Here is a 21,718-nt window from a genome sequence, read left to right on the forward strand (position 1 = left end):
TATGAGCAAATGAGCTACATAAGGGCAAACACACAAAAAATCGATTTATCACACTGTGCATGTTACCGAGCAACAAGTATGTATACTGTTCTTCTTATATACTGCCAAAGTCATGAACTCACTGAGCCAGTGTGTTTAAACAGGAGTCGGGGAGGCTGTTGTATTTTGAAATCACACCTTTAATATCTGTAATCTGTTTACCTCAGTGTCGACTGGCTGCTCATGGGGGCGCTGTGTCAGTATAAATGCATTGTAGAAAGGAAGCATTGAGTGACATAGTAAAATATCAAATAAGCTGGCAATGAAATTTGTGGGGATCATTTGCTTAGTAACTAGGATGGGGGTCTCTGACAGTCTTCCCCTGCCTGCATGGTGGTGTTTCATGTTCTGCTCACTGTGACATAAAATGTAAAAAAACAAAATCTAAATTAAATTACCAAATCTATATTTCAACATTGGAATCGAGTCTGGTAATGAAACATTTAACATGGAAAGACCAGGCTCCCGTAATCCTGACTAGGATAAACGCTCGGGAAATGGATTATATAAAACTGCAACAACGATTTTAGTGCATTTTTATTCTGGATCATTTAAGCAAGTCTCATATAATCATTAAGTCTAAAGATATACATTAATGGTAAATTTATACATCACCATCAACGTATAGGCTACTGAGGTAATACATTGAGCCCCGAAAGAAAGAGGATTAAATAAGTATCCCTGTGCGTGCGGGATTTACAGACTGCCGGGGCACCTGTGAGAATAACTCAAAAACTGTATGCAAAACTGAAATGAAAAAAAGAGGAACGGAAACCAAGAAAGAAGAAGTATCTTTTTTCTACTTTTTTTCACAGCGGGAAATGGCGCAGGGATAGCCTTTCTTTGTTTTTACACTTCTCCCATCGCCGTGTTTTATTAATAAAATAGAAGGGGACGATCTTTCTTTTGCGCCGCATCACTCAGGCTTCGTCACGCCCAGTTTCGCTTTAGCTCTCTTATCGGGTTGATATCGGGGGTCTGACGACCCGACTTCAAGTTTGCGGTTCGGAGCCGCAGAGATTCCGTTCTCGGCCCCCCCAGGTAAGACGGCATCGCACGGACCGGAGCGCACGGACACGCGGTTTCGCCCCCTTCACCTGCGCACATGGCGCCGGCATCGGTATAAACAAGATGCCCACAAACGAAGGGGAGGGTTCCAGTTTCCTTAAATACCTTCCGATGCTTGTTGTCTCCTTTTTTGTTCAATCACCGTATAACTTCAGTCTTTCTGAATTGCGGTCGTTTAAATATTAAACAGCAGTCGACAGGATCCTGTTGTTGCATTTGCTGTTAATTGTTAAGTATTTTGTACAAGTCGCCCTGTATTTGACTTTGTTTCGCTTGCATTCCTCTTCCTGTTTTTGCATCTCTGTCTGCCTGTCGCAGCCCCTTCAGATGTGCGGTATAGTTTCAAGTTTATTGTCTTATACAGATATTAACGGAGCGTCGTTACCAGTAATGAAATTATTGTGGTCTCCGTACCTGATATATCACACAGAAAATTATTTTAGATGTGACTTAACCACGACTACGTTAGATGCCCGTACGTGTTTACAGTATATTTTAAACTTTAAGCGACATTTTCATTGATCACGTGTCGCTTTCACTTATACAAAGTGGGCAAGTTTCTGATTTTAGTGCTTATTACGGAGCTCTTACACAGTAGATCTCCCCTCGTGTTTAGTGATACGTAAATACTGCCCTTAGTATTAATACTGTTCGCCGTAAGGGTGAGCTCGTGCGTTGTCCCTGGTTTGCCTGGTTCTGCTCGTCTCCTCGTCACTTTGCCCCTTGTGTTACGCCACTGTGGTGAGATCAGCGCTGCTCTCACTGACCTAATGAGCCGGGGTACCAGTTACGGCCAGCCTCAGCCACAATGTGCCCCTCAGTGCCCCAAGCCTCCACCTCAGGAGAACTGGACACTGCAGCTGTGTGTGGAAGCATCAGTTGTGTGTGTCCCTTCTGTCATTTTTAGTGTCTGCGAGTTAGCCCTTGTAAATCCCAGTCCTTTTGACAGAGTGAAGTGTAACCTGGCAGGGGTGACAGCGGAAATGGGGGACTGGACCCAGGAGCTGGGGACCCTGGGAGATGGAGTCCTGAACCGCCTGGCGGAAATACTGGACAACCCAAAGTGCGGCTGGAGACAGCTGGCAGCCGCCGTCACCGAACAGCCCAAGTTCCGCTGCAGGTAAGAGGACAGCCGGGCTCTCTGTGCTCCAGCGAGGAGAAGCTGACCATGTGGTCTCTTTGTGGTTTTTTATTCATTCATGTAACTTCACATACATGTGTGACATCACAGTCATATAACTGCCTACAGAAACGTAGCATGAGCGTTCAGTGAAGTACTATAAACAAAACTGACAAAAAATCGAAAAAAGGGTAAACAATTTAAACATTAAAATCATAACAAAAGTTTTCCTACATTTTTTTGTTTTTGCTGAAGCTTTATATTTGTCAACATAGAAGAGTAAGAGCAAAAACCAGAATGTATAAAATATATAAATGAGGGCATCTTTCTAGAGTATTTTCTTATTTTTTCTTTTATTTATTTTCTTATTTATTTCTAAATATAAAATTTACTTAATATTATCAAGAGATTAATCAGAAAACGTTCATCTTTATTGAATGTAGGATCATGAAAAATTAGTGAAATATACGGCAATCAAATAGGGATTTGTTTTCCAAATATTGGCTTTACATCCAAACATGTGGTCTCTTTGAGCTCTGAGGAGGAGGTGACAGTGTGGTCTCTCTGTTCCAGTGAGAAGGAGCTACTGAACTGCTCCCTGCAGGTGCTCAGTGCCACTGGCAGCCCAAGCCGCCTGCTGCTTTCCATGCTGGCTGATCGCTCCTGTCCCCTGGGCTTTCTGCTGCACTGCCTTCGGAAAATCGATCACCGCTCCGCTGTGCAGTACCTCATTGCCACAGGTCTCCGCCCACCTCGTGTCATTGGTCCAGAGTTGACCCTCATTGGCATACGGTGCAGATTACAGCACAAGTGGTCAGGCTGGCTTCCCATGCTACTCTACTTTCTCAGTCACAGGAAGTAATGACGTAGACTGCCACTTAACAGGGCCCAAAGCTTCCGTTTCCCCCATAAATACCACTGTGCCTTTTGGTTGCTGCTGTCAGCCACGTAAACACCGGTTAACTTGTGAGGTCGATGTATCTTCCTGTGTCATCTCACATGTGCAACACATGTTAAAGCCGACTGTCTGTGTGTGTGTGTGTGTTTCGGTCAGTGATCCGGATCATCATACAGCCGCAGTCCCAGTGTGAACCGGATGGGTGCCGGCTGGTCCTCACCTGCCAGGCAGAGGGTCCCAAAGGGATGGCGTACCAGTGGTTTAAAGGGAAAGAGGAGGTTGGGTCAGAACCGGATACTAAACCTCACATGGTTGCTTACGTGTGTCATATTCGACTGGAGTCCCACCTAGACTGAACTACAAGTGACAGTGTTAATACAACATGACCGTAACTGACCATTTTAGTTCTATGTTGTCCATGAATGACTAATATTAATCTTGGCTGACCTTGACCGTTTTAGTATGGCATGACCATTAATGACCGTGTTAATACTGCCGGACTGTGAATGGCCTGTGCAGCTTCACCATGAGTCGCTGTGCCTTCTTCTGCTTCTAGGTGCCCAACGGTCAGAACCCTGACCTGGTCTTGTGCCCTTTCGTAGCGAGTCAGCAAGGTCACTATATCTGTCGCGTCAGCCACGGGGAGAACTTTGTCTACTCCCAGTGGGCGAAGGTGCAGCTTGCCAGTGGGGGCTGTCCCAGCTCAGGTACCGAACCGTGTGACGGCGACCGATGCCCCCTGCTGACGGCTCCTCTTACGCGTCTCACGCTGTCCTTTGCTCAGATGCTCGGGATGGCTTCCTCCCCTCCTCAACGAGCAGCCTGCGAATTACCCAGCAGCCCCAGCCCCTGTCCGTCTGCGAGGGAACCCCCCTTCGCCTGGAATGTGCCGCTGAGGGCAACCCCCCACCTCAGTACCAGTGGTACCATAACAACGAACCAGTAGCACAGGCAACCCGGCCCAGTCTCGAGGTTAGTGCTGTGTTATCCACCTGAAGTTGCTCTTTCTCTGCAAAATGACATATCACAACCGCCCCCCCCCCCAACTCAGTTTTATTGCAAGTACATTGCTCGAAGAAATGTTTGCTTGATTCAGTAAAAAAATATTCCAGACTTCTTGGTTTCATAATAAAATCATTACTTTGTTTGTTTCTAAAAATATTAATAGTTTTAAGTAAAGCATTCATTTCAAATAATAAATCGAAACCCAAATTATCGTTCTAAAAGAGCTGTTCTGAGTTAAAAAGTTCATTGGCCAGCAGCTTCACTGGGCCCTTTTAATTAGTAGCATCTCTGCAATAACATGAAACACCAGACATTTGTTTTTAGTATCTCTTTGGTAGCCAGTGGCTACAACTGCCATAACTAGCGAAATGGCAAGAACAGAACTGAATCAAGTTCTCTACTGAGTCAATCAAAGTTCTGAGTCTATTAAAAAAAATATTACACTTAATAAAAAGAATGTCTGTGTAGTATATATGTGCAGATATGTTAATCATTGCTTGTCAATGGATTTTTGGTATATAACCAATAAATTGCAACATTTGTACAGAATTACGCAAGCGTTCCAAGACTCTCTGTGAGCATTATAAGTAGAGCCTAGGATTTAAGCTGCTTTTTTAATACACCCATTCTCATTTGGATTTGCGTTTCAGATTTCCTGCGCCACCACTTCCAGCAGGGGGCAGTATAGTTGTAAGGTGTTCAACCTGTACCACGACATACGGAGTGAGGAGATCCACGTGGAGATTGGTGAGGGGCTGTCACAGAGGCCCACAATGCACTGCTGTCCCTCAAACTGTCTTCTCACCCTCATCTTCGTCCCTCTGGGCTATCCGTAGGTCCCGGATCATTCCTTTGCTCGTCGTTTGATGAAAATGATGGCGGTACGTTGGAAGCTGTTTTAAAATCCAGGATGTCCCGTTGCTTACTTTAGGTAGTTAACCCCCCCGGCTACTTTTACAGGGTATAACCCTCCCCCGGCTCGACAGCACAGCAGATTCTATGGTAAGTTTGCTTAATATGTCGGAAAAGCAGATATCACATCATACACATTGTTGAATGTGTAAAGGTTCAAGTCACTCTCCCCTTTCTCACTAAGGCTACGTCTGCACTAATACATAATTTTTTTATGGGAGTTTCCAAAAGAAAAGATCTGCGTCCACACTACCGTTATCACTAGTGTTGGAAAAAATTTCTGCGTTCACACTGCTCCGTGTAAAAGGCAAATGACAGTTGTAAGACTGGTTCTTAATGTATATATTTCTGACATTTTTCTTTTGCACATTTAACCAAAGCTTTTTGTAATATATTTTTTAGAAGTGGGGCACTTTATATTTTATTTGTTTATTGTAGCTCGAGCACAGCATGTCATTTGCATGTTTTTTGTCAACCAAAATTTTCTATAATTCTAGAAGTGACGAAGTATATATTTTGAATAATTTATTTTGACTTTGATTAGTAATGAAGTTCAGCTTTTATATAACATACACGTGATATATCACAGTAGGCAGTCACTTGTGTCACGGGTGGGACTTATTTGCCATGAGACTCCATTGAACTTGGAAAATCCACCAGCCACCGGGGTCTGAGATGGGGGAAAATATCGATTCACGTTTTTGACCAGAGCTGTATACCGTTGAGGAGCTGAAATTAGGAGATGCACCTTATTTCTATGAGCATTTTGTGGTTTCACACCAATAAAAAGTGATTGTCATGAAGATTATAATTTTTTTTGGTGAAACATCACCTGTAGTCTTATAGAAGCCGCCACTGATCCGCAGTAATGCGTTTACAGAGAGATTATTTGTCGGATAGTGGTGAAATTTTTCTCTGTTTCTGGGTAAAAAGGTCCATGGTGATGTGAATGGAAGAAAAGATCGGAAGAAAATTTTTGTGTTACTAAACGAAAACATATTGGTGCGGACTGGCCCTAAAAATACTGTGACAATTCTACCTCAGTAACCACACCTCCTGTCTGGTTGGCCACACCCACAGGTCACTGACCACTCCCCCTCTGCCTTTATCTACAGTACAGGCTGGGCTCTTGGGTCATGTGCTTACTGGCCACACCTTCTGACTTGTGAATGTCATGCACCCCCCCTGCCCTATAGCCACTGACAAGGTGGCCCTCCTCATGGGCAACATGAACTACCAGCACCACCGGCAGCTACGTGCCCCCATGGCTGACGTCCACCAGCTCTGCAACCTGCTGCGGCAGCTGGATTTCAAGGTAGTCTCTCTGCTGGACCTGACTCTGCAGGAGATGCACAGCGCTGTTACAGAGTTCCTGCTGCTTCTGGATCGTGGCGTCTACGGTCAGTATGCCGTCAGAATGTGGTTGCAACAAGTAAGGACTAGACTTCCGCAACGGTTTAACACCATGACTGTTCTGTGATTAGTTGGTTGATCACCTTATGACTGGCTATGTAACTGATTTGTTGATTACCTCGGTGACTGCCTCTGTTATTAGCTGGTTGGCTACCTTTTAGAGTTGCTTCATGATTGGCTGGTTGGCTACCTTTGAGAGTTGCTTCATGATTGGCTGGTTGGCTACCTTTGAGAGTTGCTTCATGATTGGCTGGTTGGCTACCTTTGAGAGTTGCTTCATGATTCGCTAGTTGGCTACCTTTGAGAGTTGCTCCATGATTGGCTGGTTGACCACCTCCATGACTGGCTCTGTAAATGGCTGCTTGGTCAGGTCAGCGGCCGGCTCTCTGAATGCATGTTTCCTGTTTCTCCCCAAGGACTGCTGTACTTTGCCGGCCACGGGTATGAAAACTACGGGAACAGCTTCATGGTGCCAATAGACGCGCCTTCCTCCTACACGTCTGAGCATTGCCTATGGGTGCAGGACGTGCTGCGACGGATGCAGGGGCGCCAGACCGGCCTCAACGTCTTCCTGTTGGACATGTGTCGCAAGCGGTACCCCACCTTACTCCTGATAATGCTAGTCAGGCGACCATCTTCCCTGTTCACTTTTTCCTGCTTGAGGAAGACATCAGAGGTGTAGGGACAGAGGAGGTGGTTTAGGGACAGAAAGAGCACAGAAAGCACAGTTATGTGGCTGGCGTTCTGGGCCGCCGCGCACCACAGCCTCGGATCTGATGAGGTCGTGTTGTTCCAGGAACCTGAATGATGATGTCATTCCCCAGCCGGGCCCCTTGAAGGTGACCGCCAACATCGTGTTTGGATACGCCACGTGAGTCCTCCACCCCCCCACCCCCCCACTGCAGCCTCCTCTCTCCCTGTGTGCCAGGAGTGCATCTGAGTTTAAGTTCCCCTCGCCCCACAGATGTGTAGACGCTGAGGCATACGAGGTGAACAAGGACGGCCTCTCCAACGGCATCTTCATGAGCTTCCTCACACGGCGCCTCCTGGAGGACGAGAAGGTCACCGTCATGCTGGACAAGGTCGCTGAAGGTCGGTGTTTTTTTTTCTTGCTGTCTTTTATTCTATTGGAACAAGATAATGCAAGTTATAATTTATATAAAAGAAACAGTTGTTTGACATAATGGGTCATATGCTCTGGATTGTGAAATGTGATTGGGCATCTTCCGTGCACTGTGTGATGTAACTGGATGTGTTCCTCGGTATATGACATGTGATTGGTCATCTCCTCTGCATTGTGTGATGTGATTGGTCATTGTCCCGTGATGTACGATGTGACTGGTCGTTAGTGTCCCTGCAGACATGGGCCAGTGTGACATTACGCGGGGCAGACAGGCATTGGAGTTGCGCAGTAACCTGTCGGAGCGCCGAGCCCTGACGGACCGCGTGCAGAGTGGCGACTGCCCTGAAATCGCGTCCGTGCGGAATCTGCAGTGGGCCGTCGCTAATGGTGAGCCTATGGAGCTAGGGCCCGGGCTTAAGGAGCTGCTGGATGTGGCGAGTGGACTGACCCTTGACCCCATGGCGCCCCCTAGTGCTCCCGGACAGCCTGTACTTGAGGTTCGAGTGCGGCGTCACGGTGCAGCTGGGTTTTGCAGCCGAGTTCTCCAACATCATGATCATCTATGCCAGCGTGCTGGAGAAGCCGGACGCCGTGGTGAAATGCACCGCGCAGCTCACTGACTTCTCTGAGGTGACTCCCCACCAGGGTTATTATGACACAGACCATAAGCCACTATAAGGAATAGTCAACTGAACAAAACTACAACTAAACAAAAAAAATAAACTATTGAAAGTAGCTGAAATAAAAAAAATACCAAATACTTTGTAACCCCCTTTATTTTTGTATAGTTTTTTAAACATTTTTATTATTTAACAAATGATTTGTTTATCCATAATGACTGGTAGTAATAGCTGGATACATTAGTGCATAAATCTCACTGAAAACTAACTAAAACTAAACTGGATTTCAAAGAAAAGATGCAAAAATATAAAAATAGAAGCTAAATTTTAAAACTGAGAGTATTATGACGCTGGTCCCAAACCAGTGGGCATGACCACTGTGATACGTTCGCGGCCCAGTTCGTCCCCATGCTGCTGGTGACACTGTCCTTTCCTGTGCGCTAGGATGTGGGTGTGGAGCTGAAGCTGACCAATCAGGAGAGCCCAATGGATGCTGGGAGTCTGCTGTTCACGGCAGAGACCCTGGCCCAGCCCGGCTTCCCGAGCCTCTACACGCGCCTCAGCGCCCTGCAGAGGTTGAAGGTGCTCGCCTTGTTCCCGCATAGCGTCTCACGCGTGGCTGCGGCCCCTTGCCTCTGTCCTCGCTTGTGTGACGCTCTCTCTCTCTCTCTCTCTCTCTCTCTCTCTCTCTCTCACACAGTATGAGCTGTCATTCTCTGTGTGCCTTCATTACCAGTACGCCAGCATGGACGACGAGATACAGGAGACCAGGTTGGTCTCTGTGGGTAAGCCACTGGTGTCCAAGCTGAATCTGCATCAGCCACGCCTCCCCCGTTCCTTTTCTGCCTCCTCCTCCTGCGACCTCCACTGCTTCAGTCTCCCGGAGTCCTCCTCCTTCCCTGATGGCCTGGATGGCCACCTCCCCGCCTCGGAAACCTCTTCCATCGGGTCGGCCTCCACGTGCTGGTCCTTCTACCAGCCTGGGGAGTTTCCTGATAGCCCTTTACCTGCAAAGGTGAACCTGCCTGAGGAGACGGTGAGCCCCGAGTTCCTGGATCCAGACTTGCCCAGGCCTCTCTCTGCAGACATCAGGAGCCTGCCACTTGATAATATGGAGAGACTCTCCTTGCACTTCCGAAGCAAGCAGAACTTCTCCTTCTAGGGATGTGTGTCATGTAGTAGCTTTTCTCACAAGGGCCACTAACAACTGCAGACACACATTTCGCTTATTTTTATTACTATTGTATTAACAGCAGTTTACCTCAGAGATCTTTTACACATGTTCTGTGAAAAGACAAGAGGGCCAATAATGTGTCCGTTGTTATCTAACCAATCAGTGAGCTGTTGTTCACTGGATTGTTTGGTTAACAAGGCCCATAGACTTCAAGGCTTTCAAAAACACACTGGCTGTTTTTCATGTTTTTTTTTTCGTTTTTAACCTTTTCAAGGAAAGTTTTGTATTTGACAGTGAAGACATTTGGCAACTTTTGAGAAGCCTCACTAAAATCACATGCAGTACCTCAGTTCTACCACAGGGCGCCACTGTGTGCAGCCGAAGCATTTTATGTAATTTGCAATTTTTGCTGGAAACGTTGTGGTTTTTATAATGTAACACCTTTTATGGGCATTTCTGTAACATTTATTGATGCTTTACTCGCTCTGGTGTGGACCTGCCTAAAAGGGCAGATGCTGATTGTCCGCTGAGGGGTACGGATCTCTCTGCTTGGGTTTGGAGGTCTTAGCGAACGCTGCCCATCTCCATCGGGCTGTGTAACCCTCTGACCAGCGATGGAGCCGTCAGGGAGGCCATTCTGGGCTGGCGTGAGGGGTGGGGAGGGGGGGGTCACTGGGTTGCCTGGAGTTATTGTGTAAGAAGCGATAGAAGGAGTGAACCGGCGCCTCCTAGTGTGATTTACGGAACGCTCCGCCGCAGTGGCCTCGCCCTCACTCGCACTCCCAGCTGTAACCCAATCGCACGCTCGTGTTTTGGCAGACATCGCCACACCGTAATTCCCCCCCCCCCCCATTCGCTTTTCGCTAATATCTGCCCATGTTGGGTTTTCAATGACCCCCTAAAGAGGAGCATGTCCCCGGCTGCGTTTTACGCTCTTCTGCCTGTTCTGCTTTCTGGCCCTTAAAACCCTTTCGTTCTGTGTCTTCTGGTCTTTGAGTCTTTGACGCAAAGCAAATACTTGGGACGGGGGGGGGGGGGGCTGTCATTTTGTAAGCAGATTTTTGGGTCTCGTGTCTCAGCTGAATGTTCTCTAGGGCAGTGTTTCCCGATTCGGTCCTCTGGAACCCCCAAAAAAGTCCACGTTTTTGCTCCCTCCCAGCTCCCGGTAGCAAAAACGTGGACCATCCGGGGATCCCTGAGGACCGGGTTCAGAAACTCTGCCCTAGAGGGTCGCACCTATTTGGGGACGTCTGTGAACACAGACACGCACCAAGGCACATGTGAAGCCGTTAATGGTCACCTCATTGCACTGGGAGCACTGGATCTCGAGAAAGAAAGTCAAAAGATGACTGTGCTGTTTCTGTGTACACACCTAACCTCTGGAACACTCTTTCATTGGAGATTAGGTTCTCCCCTTCAGTCTCTCTTTTTAAATCGTGATTAAAAACATATTTCTATAGATTGGCTTTTAGCTCTGACATTTGGCAGTTATTTTACTATTTTAGTCCTTGTTGGTTGTATTATATTGTGATTATGGGGTTGTTTTATTTTTGTTTTGGTCATGCTAATTTTGTACAGCACTTTGGAATACTTCTGTTGCTTCAGAAATAAAATTTACATTCCATTCCATAATGCTGGTGTTTATGGCCTCACTGTCTCAGGCTGCCCAGTCTTTGTGTTTACATGGGTACCAGTAATAAAACCAGCTGAATGTCACTGGGATCACGAGCCATGAGTGACGAAACGTGGGTTTGTGTGCCTGATCCCCGTTTTTTCTCAGAGCTGACACAGGATGGCGTCAGAGTGCACGCTTCCGGAAAGACCCGCAGTGTGCCAGCCCACACACTCCAGGGTGCTCTAAGGGTGCCGCTTGTGTGTCCAAACCGCACACGGAGGATCGAGAAAATCACGCATAACTCAGCTGAGAGATCTCCAACACATCAGTCCCAGCGAGTTCCCCAAAACGCATCTTTGCGTTATGAAACAAAACGTAACTTTTACTGGAGGATTTTGCCCAGCATGTGACCTTGTTCTGGTGCTGCCCCCCTCCCCCAAGCCAAGGTCACTGGGCAACCTGGAGCCACAGACAAAACCAGTGTGATTCTGTCAGCAAGCAGATAGGAGATGTTGCCATGGAAAGTGAGTGTTTTTGTTCTTGTCACTTGGCATCCCATAATATTTACTGCATTTAAGGACATCAGATGCGGATGTTTGGTGTGAAATGTAAAAAAAAAAAAACAATGCTTTCTTTAGAAAAATTGAAACATTGTGTTTTCACCTGTATTGATTATTTTATCAAATATGACTCCAGCGAGTGAGATTGAAGGCAGTCACATGACTTCTTAAGTCACATGACCTTTGTTACCATTGTAGCTGTTCCATTTGTGATCATGTGCCCCACATGCCTTTGCCTGATTAAAATAGATTATCTACAGCAGCATAGCATGTTAAATATGCACCTGTCTATTTTCCATGACCACTTGACATGGCCTGCCAAGCAGACACAGCTAGATAACTAGGGGTGCTCATGGGTGAAAACAGGGGGAAGACATCAGTCATGCTGATCCTCGCTGCAAACCTGCTATGGATCTGCAGCTCTCTGGTGGTAACCTGGACTGGCCCCTCTGGATCCCATTAGCCTGTTCTGGTTTGATTCTCCTGGCCTATTCTGATTGGCCCAGTCCTGATTCTAGACCACAGACTTGTAGACTGATTTTCAATATTAATACCAGAAAATACTGCAATACTGTTAGTTATACTGATAGCTTCTGCAGTAGTATTGTAATTCTGTCAGTTACTGCAATGATATCAGTAATACTGCCAGTCATTGCAATGGTATTAGTAATACTGCAGGTTACTGCAGTAGTATTAGTGGCACTGCAGGTTACTGCAGTAGTATTAGTGGCACTGCCGGTTACTGCAGTAGTATTAGTGGCACTGCCGGTTACTGCAGTAGTATTGGTGATACTGCTGGTTAGCGTTTGAGTCATCTGCTGTAGCCCTGCACTGTCTGCCCAAGCTGTCCCCTCTTGCATCATGGGTAAACTTTGTCCCCAACATGGAGGAACTGGAACCTGGGAAGCATCTTTAGAAATCCAGGGTCTTCGGAGCAGAGGCCATACTTACGACACCCCCCACCTCGGTCCCGGAGGCACCTCTGTGACCCCCCCAGCCGCCCCCACCGTGCAGCCTGGGGTCAGACGGGACAAGGCACCGCGGGGCGTGTCGGAGACGCCCGCTTGCGCCGCCGGCCCGAGGTTCTGTCTCTTTGGCCCGGTGGTGCCTGTCTCGATTACTCAACTGGGACTGGTGGTGTGTCGCGAACGCAGTGAGACAGTGGGGGGGGGTTGCTGCCCATCTCACTCCTGTGTGCCATGGGCCAGATGAGCAGTGCGTCAGAGTGAGGCCGTGCTGCAGCACAAAGGTGTGCAGTGCACTGAGACGCTTGCTTTCAGTCATGCCTCCCCACGTCCCCCCCATGGCTGAAACAGAAGCTGATTGGCAGTGCAGAAACATCGTGGCCCAGCTCCTTTAAAAAGCCCCCTGGGGTCACCTGCTGTACCTTGGGCTGCTGCCATGTTTAGAGGCGCGCTCTCTCCCCTCTCATATTTTCGCCTCATTCCATGAATTCCATGAGTTATGAGCCAATCAGATTCTTTCCCTCTTACATCCATATTAATAATTCTGATTGGTTCTTGGCTTGTTGTATTGTTGTGTCACTGCACCCGTCGTGTTTTTAAGGAGGCTCATTCTAATTGGTTCTTTTAAGGTGGTCTGTGGAAGTGTGTCTGTTGAATTCCTTCCCCACAGCACTGCAACATAAGGTTCCATTAAGCTTGCTGTAACTACACATTTGTTTTGAATTTGACAGCTGCCTTTGTCTTTGCGTTGGTCTACTGCTTTCATTTGTCTGATGAAGTACTGCGGTGAATTTCGTTTTTTGGGGGAATTTTTTTTTTTTAAAACACTGCCCCCATTGGACGGATTTGGAAATGCATGTAGCGTTCGCCAATGGGATGGGGTTCGCTCTGCTGGTCTCGGTCCTGTTTGGAACGTCTCAACCTCCCTGCGGATGTTTTTGTTCTTCGTATATCTCAGCAGTCGCCAGCAAACACAAAAGGCCCTAGAGACCTTGTGGTGGACATAAACAGGCCCACTTCCTGGCTTCCTGCCAAACTCCCAACGCATCACACATTTGTGTTAGTGCCTGCCTTTGATTGGCTTCCTTACATATCTATCTCGTTCAGCCACAGCTCCACTTCCTGGTAGTTTGTGGGGGGCCAATCAGGAGCAGGGTCTCCCACCCCAGTCAGACCCCACAGCGGCTGCTCTCGGAGATATCTAACCTCTCCCAAGTATAAATGTGATGAGTGGACTCATTCATTAAGGAAGCTTCGGTATTCTGATGCAGGTCACTTAATTCCAAACACATATAGATAAAAATTGTAGTAAAAACATAGCAAGGGGAAATGTAACAGGTGCCATAAATATGCCACATTTTTCGGGATGGATGAGAGCAGGGGCCGGGCCAGCAGACATGGTAGTTGGTGGCCATGTTGCCGTGGGAACAGCATCCGCAACACAAGGAGAGCAATAAGTATGACAGACAGAGTAAACTAGTAAAACTTAAGCGCCTCCAAAGACTGACTATTTCCTCAGATAATTCCACAAACCAATCACACTCCAGAAGGGGCATAATCAAGATTACAGATCCATTTGAGAAGCGTCATTGTGGTCAGTGTTTGGAGTAATTCTTCAGAAATGCTGCTGACAGACACAGGAACATGGAAACAATGAAGTGCTTCTGGAAAGTTCTCCTGAAGTGTGCCGAGCCCTGACCTTTGACTGGTGTTGGCCCCACAGAGATGACCCTTGATGGGTCACGCCATTAACATATGCCATGTGCTGCGTCATGGGTCCTGGAGATAAACTCCTAGAACAAACGGCTTTCTTTGTGGCAGTCCAGCATGACATGAAACACAGCCGTCTTTGACACGCATGTGGAGAAGTGTTCACGCTGAGGTATGTCTCTGAAATTGACACTCCCCCTCTCCGGTGACCTTTATCCGGTTGTCTCCACCTCTTCTATGTCCCTTCTTGCCCAGTGTGGTGAGACCAGCTGTGAGTTCTCCTGGGACGTTTGGAGAAAACCAGTGTGTGAGAGAGGGGGGAACATAACCCCCTCCCCCCCCAGGGATGAGAAATCCTGAACAGTAGGTGCAGTTACGGAACTGAAAATCAGCTTTTATGTCTATAGGCTTTGTTAAAGTCGGTGTGACGAGTGAACAGATGTCTGCCAGAAGCCGTCCTCATTAATATCATGATGGCATGTGCAGTGCAGTGCAGTGTTACACGGCAGAACATATGAAAGGCAACATACGAAGGGCTAAGCATGTCGAACTTCCTGTGAAAGCCTGCCACATTAGACATGCATATCTGGTGCTCAGCGATGAACACCCCCCCCCCCCCGGTGTTCCCAGAACATGCTGTTTAAGCGGCGATTAAAGCTCTGGAGGGTGCGAACTGGTCTCCTCTCCGCACGTTTGTCCCTCCCACTGTCCTCTCAGAGCTGGATCACACTTTACGGCGACCTGCATCCCTGAAGGATCCTTGTTTAATGACTGTACCACCTGAAGTTTTTTTTTTTATATTTGTGTTTATAATTATGCAAGCTGGACTGCCTGCTCCAGACTGACCCACGTCTCATAACCGGGGAGACCTGTGGATGTGGGAAGCCACCCCTGGCCTGGGGGCAGGAAGAGTGTGTGCATTTTAACCCCGTGCAGGATATACAAGCTACTGAAATCCAGATCAGTCTGAAGAAACTGTCCGAAAATGTCAGATTTATTTGTTATATATACAGGATATACATTCATACAAGTTATGGTCACTCAGAAGTAGTTATTTAATTCTTATATACAGAATATACAGTAATACCAGATAAATATGACTCTACATATATAGTATATTCACCTTTATACATATTGTACATCATTCATTTTAAAGCTCTGATAATTAAGTCAATCTGACAGATTATACACAAAGACACACTCAAAGTGGGGCTTATCTGACTGCCGCTGCCTTGCCAGTCACAGCTCAGTACGCTTTGTGTGTATTGTGGCCCAGGCCACCAAACCTTAGGGTACAACAGCAGGTCCTTTGGGCTACACACCTGCTTCTCTATGATGAATCCAGCTCTTTAGCCCACACGAGTCCTTAGGCTAGTTCACTGTCAATTGGTAGAGATTAGTCAGTACATAACATCCGTCTTTACATTTGTGCGTGATTGTTCTTTTCTAACAACACGGCGAGTGAGCGCTGTGAATTTAGTGACCCCTCAGATGGGCTGTGGTATGGAAATTATCCTCGTGCTCCTCTGAGTTGGGAACCCATTAAGCAGAGGAGTATCAACCTGACTGACTCCAAACAGCACAGACTCCTCTCTGAAGCCGTTCTCTCCCATCTCTGGCCGCTCCAGCATGGCTTCCAGTTCATAGATTCTCCCACTTCTGGTAGGACATTCAAACACACGTGTGCATTTACACACAGCTGCGGCTACAATGCGCAGCTGTGAGTGCAGTGTTTCGGGGGCCAAAGCGTAAACAAGAAGCATCTAAGGAACGGTTTCTGGGACGAGATTTGTCTCAGTCTCTCCGGATGCGGCGTCTGTGTGATATGAAAGAAAAGAAGAGAATTATTATTATACCCTAAAGTCTGTCTCTGATAACTCTGTTAGTCTGCTGTCTGTGTCACACTGGAAATTAATAATAACAATAACAAAGATAATTCTGTGTCATAATACACTATATCTAGATTTCATTGTTCCTGTTAAATATTTGTTAACCTTTTTGGGTAACCGCAGGTGACCAGAAGTGACTGATGGTGCTTTTTTTTAAACGAGGGAAGCGCAGTATCCACAGCTGCCAATATAACCACAAAAAAGTGTTTTTTTTTTCTTATTTTTGCTGGTCAGCTACTTGTATGTAAATTCTGCTCTCCTTTCTTTTTGTAAGAAATTATCTATAACCTGACTTAGCAAGTTACCAACATGGCTCCTCAAGCGATTTGACTATTTTGGACATGCAGAGAATTTCGCTAGTGAGCAAACAATAAAACTAAATGTCACTGAACTTTCACTGAAAATAAAACAAGTGATCAAACTCAAAGCTCAATGGTAACAGCTTCATTTACAGTATTTACAAATGCCAATGGCAACAGATGGCATACGAAATGGTAAACTGTCACTCTAGGTTTGCAACAAAACGCTTCTTTACCTCTGCATACAACAGAATCAATGAATACTATGAGCCAACACCATCGACAACATGTGAAATCTGTTAGTCATGAGCAGGAATGATTAGTAGTGTTTCATGTCTTGAGGAGACGTCTCCTAGTCACCATGCGGAGAAGCTTGGCTCCCAGACGGGTCTAAAAAATGTGATGAAAGTCTATCTCTCCAATGAACTTTGCCAAAGCAAAAACTATGCATGGAGTTCTCACAGACAGTCAGTGAAGCACGGCATCCGGGCGGACTCAGAAAACATGTCATCGAAGCATATTGACCAATAAGCTTTCATCTGTTCTCCATTTCGGCGAAAATGTACAAGAATCTCCCATAGACTCCCAGTGAAGCACGGCATCAGTGGGGTGTCTATGTACTGTATTTATCGTGGTTTCAAAAGGGAAATTAATGAAAATATAGTAGAAGGCAACTTGAAATGATAATTGTGTTTCACTTAGTAAGACAGATAACACCTTTAATTGCAACAAAATCAATTTATATTGACAAATTCAATTCTTTTGGCAATTTTATGGGGGAAGTCATGCTTCCTGTGTAGTCACAATCGCTTGTGGTGACAAGGGAAGTGATTTTAAAGAGTTTTGGGTCCTTTCTGAGAAACTTAGACCCCCATCGACCTGAGGGGGCAGCTAACCAAGGTTGCAGATAGGTCAGAGGTTGGTGGTGCAGGTCTAATCACCTTCTCGAGCTTGCTTTCCAACCATCTTCACATTTGACAAAGGTTACTTCTTTTGCCAGATTTAGAGGTTGAGTGTCTTTCATGCAGAAAACCAACCTAGAGGCAAGAGTTGAAAAACCAGCTGTTGAATTTGGTTGGCCTCAGTTAGTGTGAATCTCAGTCACGGCACGTTGGCCCAACCAGAAAGGATCCTTACTCACTTCTTCTGGGTCTCACCGGCTTTGACGCGGATCTTGCGGACCATGATATGGGAGCTGTTGGCATCATCGCCGGACCACCATGAGGATACCATCTTCATCAGGGAGGAGGTGGACCAGCCACCGGTCTCCTCCAGCTTAAATGTCATCATCAGCAGGTCCCCCAGGTCTTCCTCAGTCACCAGCAGGAACGAGTGGGTCCTATTGGCCATGATCTTGCCCGTGCTGGAAGGGAGACTGCCTGTCAAGCACTGTATACAGAACCAACTCTATCATGCCGACGTGATCAACAGGAATGACCTCCATGGTTGACGTCATCATCTAGGGCAATGTTTCCCAACCCAATCCTTGGAGACCTACAGACAGTCCACTTTTTTGCTCCTTCTCATCTCCTGCATGGACTGTCTGTGGGTCTCCAAAGGCTGGATTGGGAGCCGCTGCTCTAGAAGCACCTGAGGCACGAGCTCAGCGGGGAACTCACACGTGCAGCTGGAGATTCTCAGCATCCCCATTGGTCCCATACACAGACACCATGACTGAGGGCTCCAGCTCAGGGCAGGTCCGTTTACAGGAGAAGTGAATCTTTAGCTGATAATGGTAAACTGTTGGCGAGCAATAAAGCATCACTGGATGTCACGTGTCACAGCACAGTTTAACCCCTAACTAGCAGGGTTTAGTTGTCTTTGAGAGTGAGGTGAAGGTTTTAGAAAGGTTTTGAGATGTTGCCCTACCTCGGAATGGCATAGAGGAGCGCGTCCTGGTAAACATCCTGTGGTCACGTGCGTGGCGGACCCTCCGTGCGTCGTAGCCCACGCGGCTGCAGCGGCCCTTGTTGCAGCTGAGGCAGATGCCGCGGTCAAACATGTCGCTGGTGCCGCAGCGGTAAGCCTGACCCACGGTGTCGCCGTTCAGCAGTGAATCAATGAACAGGTGCACGGAGCGCTCATGCTCGCACTGGACCGCCACGCTCATGGCTGAGGGCCAGTCTGCGGGGATGCCGAGAGAACAGGTGTCACAGAGCACAGCGGGCAACCACCTTCAGAACTCAACGACAGCCAGTGCGTCTGTCATTTCTGGCCGCCACGTGATTGGTTCCCTCCCGAAACTCACCCGCCAAGCTGAACTGGGCCACCACTTCCAGGGCCCTGCGCAGGTCGCAGCCTGGCTGGGAGGTCCCCCCATTGGGGTAGACGTCCAGGTGGCCCACGGGCCTTTGGATGCCGATGCTGAGACCCAAGGATGCACGTGTAAAGGTGTGGACCACATCCACAAAGTGAGCGTCATCAGGGGAGAGGCGCCGGTCAGCATGGGCCCCCTCGAAGACTGGTCCGGCTGGATCCAATCCTACAAAAAGCAGAACCATACTACGGTAAATGATGTCCACATGCCTTTAAATGCTACAGGTTTGTCTTTATACTCCACCCATATATGTCTTTAATCCCCGCCCACCCTAACAGTAGCCATTGGTCATTGCTGTTTTTGCTCCACTGTGTTGAGGAACTAGTTCCTCAAGAATTATCACATCCTGCCAATCACTGGTTTATGTCACTTCCCTACCCCCATTGCCCCCAGACCCTGTGCTTACCAGTAATCCTGCCGACCTTCCTGGAGGTGTTGCTGCCAGCGAACCCAGCGACATGGGCCCCCAAGCTGTAGCCAATGAGGTGGAGGTTCTCTGCTGAAACACCCGTCTTGTCCTTGAGGAGAATAATGAGGCGTGTGAGAGAGCTGAAGCGGCTCTGCTTAGATGGCTGGATCGGTCCACGGTGACAGAACACGCACCATAATCCAGTCAATAAGACGGGCTACATCTTGCCCCACGAGCTCCGTGTCCTGGGCTGAAGTGAAGTAGTGGTTATGGGCCCTACTGAGCCAGTCCACCACGATGACGTTGGCGTCTGGCTCTCTCTCGAACAGAGCTGACACCAGCTTGGAGACCCAGCTAGCCAGCATGCCGCTCACCTGGGGGGGTTATTCACTTAGTGAGACCCTCAGCTCAGCCAGACCTCATATACACCTGCTCAGAGTTAACTATGGCTTTTGACGTGTGATCAGCGAAACATTGCTAAAGCTTACCGTCCATCCGTGGATGACCAGGAAGGTTCTCGAGGTGGCGTTGAACCTGCATTTGTGCAGGGAGGCTGCATTCCCAGCTTCTATGTAGCACTCGTCTTCGTGGGGGGGCCCAGGGCTGCGTACAGAGAACTTTGTGTGGGTCGGGTTAGCTTCTGTGTGGTTGCTGTCCTCGGTTTGGCTCTCCTGGTTGAACAGGTCCTTCAAGGGCTCCAAAACATTGCCTGCATTAAACATTTAGTACACTTACATTTTTTGACGTTATCACTGTATTTTGTAAGCTTTATTAAAATTAAAGTTATAGTCCTAACTGCCAGATTTTATGATTAAATCAACTAAGTTTCGCGGCATTTCTGAATAGCTGGTGTCGGGTGTCAACCGTCATTTGAACTATATATTTCACAAATTCATACTGATGTTGATAAAGGTGACGCTTGTTGAAATCTAAGACTCTGTCATTACTTCATGCACCATTGCACTGTGTATAATGGCTTCAGTGCATCGCCGACATGATACCTAGGTGGTATTCACTCTTCACTCTGTTCGACACGGTCAGCCCCATAGAGGCAGGCTATAACCTTGTCCCGGTCGGGGGGTGAAGGTCAGTACCTTACGCTTATGTAATACAAGATCGCGATTCAAATTTAATCAGCAAAAAACAGATTCTCTGTTATAAAAGCAAAACCCCAAGTTTCTCCAGTTATGAAACGTACAGTACATCTATTGATATTCATTTCCCAGGTAAAAAATAATTTATTTACTTAAAAATAGATCTGGTTTAGTCATTGAGACAATTCACGCGATGATCCAAATGAAAGTTCATATTCGGTTAGCTCACAAAATATCCAGCTATTTAAAAACTTTTTCTTAATAAATGCAACAAATCTGACCAGATGAGCTCTTAAACGAATACAGGCAGCCGCGTTGATTTAACACAGGAAAACCTGCAGCTTGCTCAACTTACCAAAGAAGTTGGATTCGTCTTCGTTTAAAAGTTTCACAGGGGGCACTGCAGTATTTAACACGATCAATAAAATGCAGCAGTAACCCTCTACTTTCATGTCTTTCCGGAAATTTGCGATCTATCTCGAAGACCCGATCAGCGCAAAATCTAATGTAATGAAATGCAAAACTGTTGCCTGCGGATTTAAAAAATAAACAAGAAATCAATATTCCTTGTGTGTTATTATAGCATTAATATGTTTCAGGGGGTCTGACAGCTTTTAAATAGCGCATCCGGACGCCCAGGGGGCTGCACTCTGGGCGTGATTATTATACCGGACTAGTGATGCGATACACATTAAGTCACCGGAAAGTTCCTTACAAATATCCCCAGATACCATTTTATTTATATATTATAATGACCTTACAGCTGTTGGGGTGACATGTCAGGTGACTTTCTCGCAAAGGCAAATTAGAAGGCGTTTATTCTCACGATTTGATACAAATACAAATAGCCTACTGAAATGCGTGATGTTGCTGAAAACCCGTTTAATTTTATCTACACATTGTGGAGTCAGGTGTTCATCCATGGACCCGGCAGTGTATTGTGTTGCAACATTTACTGTGCTTGGATCGTCAATTTACTACGCTATAAAAGCGTGTGTGTTAACATACACATAGCCTGTATAAAACTATCGATCTGATAACAGCTTATCACAAACAGGGTCGCCATAATACAAATCTGAACCTAAACTTTAATAGAGATGAAAAAACTTTGGGTGCAGCTTGAAGATCGGGGGTTAATTGTCAGTCAAAATGTAGTTTAAGCGTAGAATTATAAGTAAATGCAATTAACTTTAAAGCACGGCACTGTGAGGGCATGTAAGAAGAGAGGGGGTGGGTGTTCCTTTGTGTCGCCTTTCAGGTGACATTGTCATCGTTCACCAGCCCATGACGAGATTAATCTGGACGGAACATCGTGCTGTCATGACCGAGAGCTCTGAGCGGTGGTCTAAATGCCCCCTCCCCGTTCGGTTTTCTTCTCCTCGTTTTTTGTTGTTCCATTAGCAGATGGTGAACCTTCAGTATAAATATTTGATAATATCAAACGAATGCGCAATGACCCCTACCCGTGGAAGACACAGGGAGTCATGC

The 21,718-nt window shown here is 46.9% G+C and overlaps 2 protein-coding genes across 5 annotated transcripts; one reads left to right on the forward strand and one right to left on the reverse strand.

Annotated features, from left to right (window-relative positions):
• The first annotated feature begins 831 nt into the window (after positions 1–831).
• LOC111847568 (mucosa-associated lymphoid tissue lymphoma translocation protein 1 homolog) lies at positions 832–11,004 on the forward strand. Of its 3 annotated transcripts, none has more exons than XM_023818869.2 (17): positions 832–1,080; positions 2,057–2,227; positions 2,801–2,967; positions 3,282–3,403; positions 3,682–3,832; positions 3,910–4,097; positions 4,781–4,877; positions 4,967–5,011; positions 5,091–5,132; positions 6,239–6,442; positions 6,872–7,049; positions 7,252–7,326; positions 7,420–7,547; positions 7,816–7,965; positions 8,051–8,208; positions 8,643–8,780; positions 8,899–11,004. In XM_023818869.2, the coding sequence occupies exons 2-17, from the start codon at positions 2,091–2,093 to the stop codon at positions 9,358–9,360; spliced, it is 2,442 nt and encodes an 813-aa protein (XP_023674637.2). In that variant the 5' UTR covers positions 832–1,080; positions 2,057–2,090; the 3' UTR covers positions 9,361–11,004. The 3 variants fall into 3 exon arrangements, with proteins under 3 accessions (XP_023674637.2, XP_023674638.2, XP_023674639.2); XM_023818870.2 differs by having other exon boundaries at positions 2,077–2,227; XM_023818871.2 differs by lacking the exon at positions 832–1,080 and adding an exon at positions 1,120–1,335.
• A 4,179-nt stretch (positions 11,005–15,183) lies between these two features.
• Positions 15,184–20,854, reverse strand: LOC111847579 (lipoprotein lipase-like). Of its 2 annotated transcripts, XM_023818906.2 has the most exons (10): positions 20,586–20,853; positions 19,625–19,845; positions 19,331–19,510; positions 19,134–19,245; positions 18,659–18,892; positions 18,280–18,534; positions 18,030–18,150; positions 17,552–17,773; positions 17,352–17,447; positions 15,184–16,038 (listed from the first exon to the last, which is right to left on the reverse strand). In XM_023818906.2, the coding sequence occupies exons 1-10, from the start codon at positions 20,680–20,682 to the stop codon at positions 16,017–16,019; spliced, it is 1,560 nt and encodes a 519-aa protein (XP_023674674.2). In that variant the 5' UTR covers positions 20,683–20,853; the 3' UTR covers positions 15,184–16,016. The 2 variants fall into 2 exon arrangements, with proteins under 2 accessions (XP_023674674.2, XP_023674676.2); XM_023818908.2 differs by lacking the exon at positions 17,352–17,447 and having other exon boundaries at positions 20,586–20,854.
• Between the last annotated feature and the right edge of the window lie 864 nt (positions 20,855–21,718).

The sequence above is a fragment of the Paramormyrops kingsleyae genome, chromosome 21 (genome assembly GCF_048594095.1).
Source record: "Paramormyrops kingsleyae isolate MSU_618 chromosome 21, PKINGS_0.4, whole genome shotgun sequence".
Taxonomy (NCBI): Eukaryota; Metazoa; Chordata; class Actinopteri; order Osteoglossiformes; family Mormyridae; genus Paramormyrops; species Paramormyrops kingsleyae.